This window comes from Gossypium arboreum, chromosome 11 (assembly GCF_025698485.1).
Source record: "Gossypium arboreum isolate Shixiya-1 chromosome 11, ASM2569848v2, whole genome shotgun sequence".
Taxonomy (NCBI): domain Eukaryota; kingdom Viridiplantae; phylum Streptophyta; class Magnoliopsida; order Malvales; family Malvaceae; genus Gossypium; species Gossypium arboreum.
Genome location: NC_069080.1, coordinates 16,682,152 through 16,689,242, shown reverse-complemented (window position 1 = coordinate 16,689,242; position 7,091 = coordinate 16,682,152). Strand labels below are relative to the sequence as shown.

Here is a 7,091-nt window from a genome sequence, read left to right as displayed (position 1 = left end):
ATTTATTAGATATTAAATTAAAATAACATAAATTATTTTTAATAATTTTTAAAAGACATTTGAGTTAGCTCATATTTTGAATTGAACCAAGTTTGATTAAGATATATTATATTAATACCATACAATGATTGTAATGACTCGATTTTTAGTGGTATCGAAAAATACGATTTTAGAACCCTATTTTCGTAAATAGAGTCCATAAATATAATATAGGAATATTTACAGAGTTGACGTAAAAATATATTAAAGAATGGTCAAGTAATATAGCCGATAAAATACTAAATGAAAGCTCAACGACTAAATTGTAAAAATTCAATCGTTATTGAGTTTTAATTGAGAATAGGCTTGAAGACTTAGAAAGCAATTAATCAAAGTGCCAAAATGGTTATTAGACCATTCTTAACTATGATTTAGTGGATGCTGATGTGAGAATCAAATTAGATTAATTAGCATTAGGATTAGTATGATTAAAGCTTCAAAGTTAAATTAAACTAGATTAATTAAGTCTAATTAAAGTATAAATATAGGAGAAAGTGGAAAAAGATGACAACCATCATCGTCTTCCTCACTTCACTGTCCAAAGAAGAAAGAAAATAAAAAGAAAAGCTTCCAACCCTTTTTACATTTGGCCATTCAATTAGGTGAGAAATTCAAGTACTTTTCTTGAAATTTCTATAGATTTATGATCATGAGAGCTTGATTTAGTTAGCTCATGTATCAATTGGTTCAATTGGTGAATTTTTAGCAAGTTTCTATTGCTGATAAATTGATGAATTTAGCTAGCTTGATTTTACTAAAACGCGCTGAGCTGGCGTTGTTTTCGGGAGAAAGTCAGAAAACCGCATCTAGCTCAACACTTTTTTCCCCTCTGGCCTATAAAATGCATCCAAGTCAGCACATTTGATTAAAGCGCTTCCAGGTCAACACTCTTTTGCCCATGTTCCAACAACTAAATTTTCAAAAAAAAAAAGATAATTTTTTTAAAAAATTCCAAAATAAGCTAATTTTTTGAAAATTTACAAAAATGAGCCTTTATATATACCCAAAGTGGCAACACTATTTTTAAAAATAATTTTGTGCCACCAATTAATGTGAAAATAAAACTTACAAAACAGGCCTTTATATAGACCCAAAGTTTTATTTATCTTATTTTCTTAAGCAATGTGAGATGTGAGATATGTGTATATATAGAATCATGAATAGATTTGCAACTTGTTCCTAGACAATATGAGATTCCTTCCTCTTTTAACTAACAACATAAAATTAAATGTTACACTATATTTTGTATTTTTTACTTATAGAATTTAAAATTTTTACAAAAGTTAACATTTATTACATTATAAATAAAAATTTTAAACTCTATAAGTAAAAAATTATAAAATATAAAATGATATGGGATTTGGTCTCTTATTGTTTGAAGATGACCAAATGGATTTGAAATAAAGGTGTTTGGGGATGAGTAGAAGATTATATGGTATTTGCCATTAATGCAGTCTTGTTTTGTTGCATTTGTTTTTCTTTTAAAGCAATTTCATTTTATATACTTCAATACCAATATTATTAGATATTCACTAAAAAGTTTATATAAAATTATTTACTAAACACTAAAATTTGATGCAAACAATCAATATAATGTGTAGGTATGAAACTATTAATGAATTGATTCATATACATTTGTTTCCTTTTCAAACGAATGAAAGTTATATTGAAACAAAAATCATTCACATATAAAGAATTTTATACATATATAATATAAAAAATTGATTATGAAGTTGTCTATTCTTATGTAGTTAAGGTATTTTTATAACTTAATTATAAAAGGTTATAAAATAGTCATTTAATTATGTTTTTAATCATCTGTTTATGAATAGTTACAAAATTGTCATTCAACTATTAAAATTTGTCTCTTTTTTTTTTGGTTACATACCTCAAAATTCAAGAAAATTGGGTGACCAAAAATATTATTAATAATTATGTGATCATTTTGTAAGTTTTATAATTCAATAGCCAAAAAATCATAGTTAAGTGACTACTAATGTAATTTAATCTAGATATAAAAATATGAAAAATAATTATTATATTTTATGTATATTATATATTTCTATAAAAAACTTATTTAACATAATTATATACCATTTTTAAATAGATTATCTATCTAGTCAAAATAAATTTATCAGCATTCATTAGGTGATAAAAATTAAATTAAAATTAGGATTAAAAAATTTATGAGTATAGTAAAATATTAAAAAATAAATATTTAAAAAAGAGATATCAACTTTTTAAATTACAAAAAAAAAAACTATACTATCTCGAGTACCAAATCCTCACCATTTATTTATTAATCAAACATTCATATCATAAAATAAAATAAATAATAAAAATTTATAAGTATAACATCTAAATTGAAATAATGAAAATTATTTTAAAAATAGAATTGCATGTATATTAACTTCAAACATTTAAAATTAAATAGAAGATTATTGCATGTACAAGTTTCATATGTGCAATTTGTTCTTTTTGTATAAGCTAACTGTAACACCCCGAATTTTGGGGTTAGGAGTTTTGACCTTTGTGGTTAGGGTCAGTGAGAAGGTTGCACTATTGTGGTTGGTTGTGTGTTTAAGTGACAGAATGGGCCTACTAGTATGGTGTTTGAGTGCGTGTTAGTTTGTCTTTGGGTCCCTAGTTCAAGTCATTGTGTGTGCTTTTTGCGAGGAATATTTTTGTTTTGTTTTAATTTAGTATAAGTTTGTTTAATTATTTACTTATTTATTTTATTTATCTTATTTTTGGATTTTTTGTTATTATTCTTTTTGTTGGACGTATTTTTCTTTTATCCTCTAGTTTTCTTTTCTTTTTGGGGTTTTCCATTATTTTCTCTAGGAAAACGGTTAGCTTGGGGATTTTGGAGAGCCTCTCTCTCGTCATCAAGACGGTGCCGAAAAGTCGTAGATCGCAAATCAGGTTTGTGTTCGTAACTTCTATTGTTTTATTTGTGAATTTTGCTCCGACTTCACGGAAAGTAGACAACGCGCGTGTGGGTGTTCGCAAACCTGTTATTTTCGACTTGGTATCGCTGTCCTATGTTTAGAATGTGTACGAATTGGTATATTCTCAAACAATCGAGGGTTGGAGAGTGCTTTGTGGCTCAAAGCATGTTTTTCGGGGCTGTTTTAGGGTGGTTTCATAACCACACGGGTTGCCACACGGGCGAATGTCGATACACACGGTTGTATGCTTTTAGAAATTAGGGTTTCCATGCTTATTTGGACACCACAGGACTGTGTGGCTGATTTGGGGATTTTTCTTGATTTTCACACGGTTGTATCCTCTAGGCACACGGGCATGTGTGTTTGGGAATTAGGGTTTCAGTGATTTGGTGTCACACGGCCGTGTGTCTAATTTAGGGATTTAGGGATCCCATGCGAGCTTGTGTTTTGGACACATAGTCATGTCTGGTGGGCACACGGACGTGTGAGACCCTCACACGGTCGTGTCAGCCCTGTACTTAAATTTAGTGCAAATGAACAGGGAGTTACACAGCCTGTTCCCATGGCCATGTCCTTGGTCCACACGGGCATGTACCTTAGTCACACGGCCATGTGCTTCTCTTCACACAGGCGTGTGCCTCTCTTCACACGAGCGTGTGCCTCTCTTCACACGAGCGTGTGCCTCTCTTCACATGGGTGTATGCTTCTCTTTACACAAGCATGTGCCTCAGCTACACAGCTGTGTGTGCCTTTCTACACAGAATTTTGACCTTCCACACGGCCAGAGCACACAAGCGTGTGATTCTAGGACACTTATATTGTGTCTGTGTGCTGTTTTGATCTGATAATATGTTTGTGTGCTTCAACCCTTGGCTAAGCCTTAGGAAGGGTAATTAAAAGTTTTATTTGTTGTGGCTTATGTGATATTGGTAATTGTTGTGTGAGATGTCTGACTCTAAACCCGATTAGCTGGGTATGTGTACATATTTGCTCCTGTCTGACTGACTGTGGATGTGCTCTTTATGTTCTGTGTTAATGTATACATACATACACTTGCATAAATTTTTGGGTGGGATTGCGAAGTGAAGAGAGTCTGATTATGATCTGATCTAGCAGTTTTACTGCAACATATTCTTACGGTGATTTATCACATTGTATCGCATGTCGTCGGCTATGTCGTGCGTTATATTCGATCTAGCAAGATAATCAAGCATAGATCAGATCTGATGAATTACCGCATTGCACTATACAACACATACGCCAGCTCTGCTGCGTATCAATATCTGAGTGGCTTAGTCCACACATATGGTGTGTAGGGCTGAATGGGTCTTTCGAAGTTCTAACTGGTTTGATGGGTTGGATGAGCTTTAACAGCTCTTTTGGGGTGTGATTTGGGGACAGAGAGGTGTGTTGGCTAGATGGGTGGGTTTTATCACTTAACTACATTTCATCCGCATCTATCTATAAGTTTTGAATGTAAGATTAGTTGTATGTAATCTGCATGTCTGAGCAGCATTTGTGCTAAGTCTTTTGTGTGAACTTGATGTACTCTGATTATTAAGCTCCGTTGGGACATTAATTCCAGGTATGCGTTCTGACTTTGGGAGTATTTGAAAATCTGGTATGCTACTGATTTGAAATCTGTAATCCCGTCTCTTATCTTGTTTCGAACTCACACTGAGCTCGAGTAGCTCACCCACTCTTAGTGTTTCCCTTTCAGGTACCTTTTTCTAAATTTTGATGTTGGACTCGATGTGCGGAGGTCTCGAACAGACTTGGAAGAAAATTCAGTATAAGTTATATTCTCCGTTTCTATTTTGTCATTCAAATTTTGAACTGTAAGGTTTTATGAAAATTGTGGTACAAGTCTATTAAAATTTTTAATCGTTCATTTAATTTCGATTTTTATAATAAACTTAACTATAATTTTGCTGACTGAATTTAAACGATTAAATGTTTTGGTTTGACGTAATAACTTGTTTTGTAAAAACTTACCTACAATCGTTTCTGTGAACAATGTAACATTCGGGATTCAATCTAAACTTTTAGGCCGGGTCTAGGGTGTTACATTTAGTGGTATCAGAGTGGTTTGCAAAAACTCAGTCTGTGCTTTTACGTGTCCGTATGCGTACGTGGTTGTTTTAAAAACTAATTTTTGAGAAACTTTACCACAGTAAGCTGAAATGATTTGTATTTTGGGAAAAGTTTTATGAAAATGAACTATCTGAGACTCCGATGCTAGTCCAAGTAGAAATTCAAAATTGTAAGATTAGAGATGTAGATTTATGTATTTTTTTTTTTACTTTCTGAAAGTATAGATATCCTAAGTTAAGCACCGGACGGATATGGATTCTGAAGGTAAGCGGGGTCACGATGAGTCGTTTGCTTCTCTGAGGCCTGTGTCTGTTCAGGAGTTGAAAGACAGTACAATTCTGCCAACTTCAGGTAACTATAACTCGGAGCTTGGTATCGAGGCATTGACTCGGGTAGTGAGGGAAGTGCTAGAAAAAGTGTTTGAGGCTAGGACTGAGGAAAGGCTTCAAGCTAGGTGCGTGGATTGTGGGAAGAAAAGAGATTGCAATCCTCCGAGGTTGGAGCCTCGTTCTGTGAATCATGTTAGAACGCAATTAAGTGGCAATAGTAGTTTTACGGTGGGTGCTGGTAGTTGTGCGAGTGCTCCGTTTTGTGAGCACTGTAAGAAGTGTCATCCGAGCAATTGATGGAAAAAGGCGGGAGCATGTTTTCGATATGGGTCCACAGAACATTGGATCTGGGAGTTTCCTCGACAATTTTGAGACAGGTATGGTTGTGAATGTTTCGATCTTTAGATTAAAGTATTAAAATTCTATGTGATAGGACAAGTGTGTATCTACTTCAGTGGTTAAGTGTTCTGGGTATGTGTATGAGGTCTTAAGTTTGATTTGGTCTTGCTCGGGTTAGAGTATGTAGTGGGAGCATCGTGGTGTAGCTTATGTTGTACCACTATTCTGTTAGTTGGAATTTCAGGGATGAAATTTTTTTAAGAAGAGGTGAGTTGTAACACCCTGAATTTTGGGACTAGGAGTTTTAACCTTTGTGGTTAGGGTCTGTGAGAAGGTTGCACTATTGTGGTTGGTTGTGTGATTAAGTGACAGAATAGGCATGCCGGTCTGGTGTTTGAGTGTATGTTAGTTTGTCTCTGAGTCCCTAGTTCAAGTCCTTGTGTGTTCTTTTTGGGAGGAATATTTTTATTTTGTTTTAATTTAGTATAAGCTTGTTTAATTATTTACTTATTTATTTTATATATCTTATTTTTGGATTTTTAGTTATTATTCTTTTTAGTAGACGTATTTTTCTTTTATCCTCTAGTTTTCTTTTCTTTTTGGGGATTTTCATTATTTCCTCTGGGAAAACGGTTGGCTTAGAGATTTTAGAGAATCTTTTTCTCATCGTCAAGACGATGTCGGAACATCGTAGATCACAAATTAGGTGTGGGTTCGTAACTTCTATTGTTTTATTTGTGAATTTTGCTCCGGCTTTACGGAAAGTTGACAACGTGCGTGTGGGTGTTCGCAAACCTGTTATTTCTAACATGGTGTTATTGTCCTATGTTTAGAATGTGTACGAATTGGTATATTCTCAAATTATCGAGGGCTGGAAAGTTCTTCGTAGTTGAAAACATGTTTTTCGGGGCTATTTTAGGGTGGTTTTGTAACCACACGGGTGGCCACACGGGCGTGTGTCGATACACACGATTGTGTGCTTTTGGGAATTAGGGTTTTTGGACTGATTTGGGTGTTACACGGCTATGTGGCCAATTTGGGGACTTTTGTCGATTTTCACACGGCTGTGTCCCCTTGGCACACAGCCGTGTATTTGGGAATTAAGGTTTGAGTGATTTGGTGTCACATGGCCGTGTGTCTAATTTGGGGATTTAAGAATCCCATACAGGCGTGTGTTTTGGACACACGGTCGTGTCTGGTGGGCACATGGGCGTGTGAGACCCTCACACGGCCGTGTCAACCCTGTACTCAAATTTAGTACAAATGGACAAAGAGTTACACGGCCTATTCCCACGACCATGTCACTAGTCCACACGTGCATGTACCTTAGTCACACAAC

General features: G+C 34.4%; 1 protein-coding gene across 1 annotated transcript; it reads left to right on the top strand.

Moving 5' to 3' along the window:
* The first annotated feature begins 2,859 nt into the window (after positions 1 to 2,859).
* On the top strand, positions 2,860 to 5,715 carry LOC128283727 (uncharacterized). Its single transcript, XM_053021110.1, has 2 exons — positions 2,860 to 2,964; positions 5,309 to 5,715. Exon 2 carries the CDS (start codon positions 5,336 to 5,338, stop codon positions 5,708 to 5,710), a length of 375 nt encoding a protein of 124 aa, XP_052877070.1. The 5' UTR covers positions 2,860 to 2,964; positions 5,309 to 5,335; the 3' UTR covers positions 5,711 to 5,715.
* Positions 5,716 to 7,091: the final 1,376 nt, after the last annotated feature.

Coding starts and splice junctions, on each gene's coding strand:
- LOC128283727 (XM_053021110.1), top strand. CDS start 5,336: ATGGATTCTGAAGGTAAGCGGGGTCACGATGAGTCGTTTGCTTCTCTG.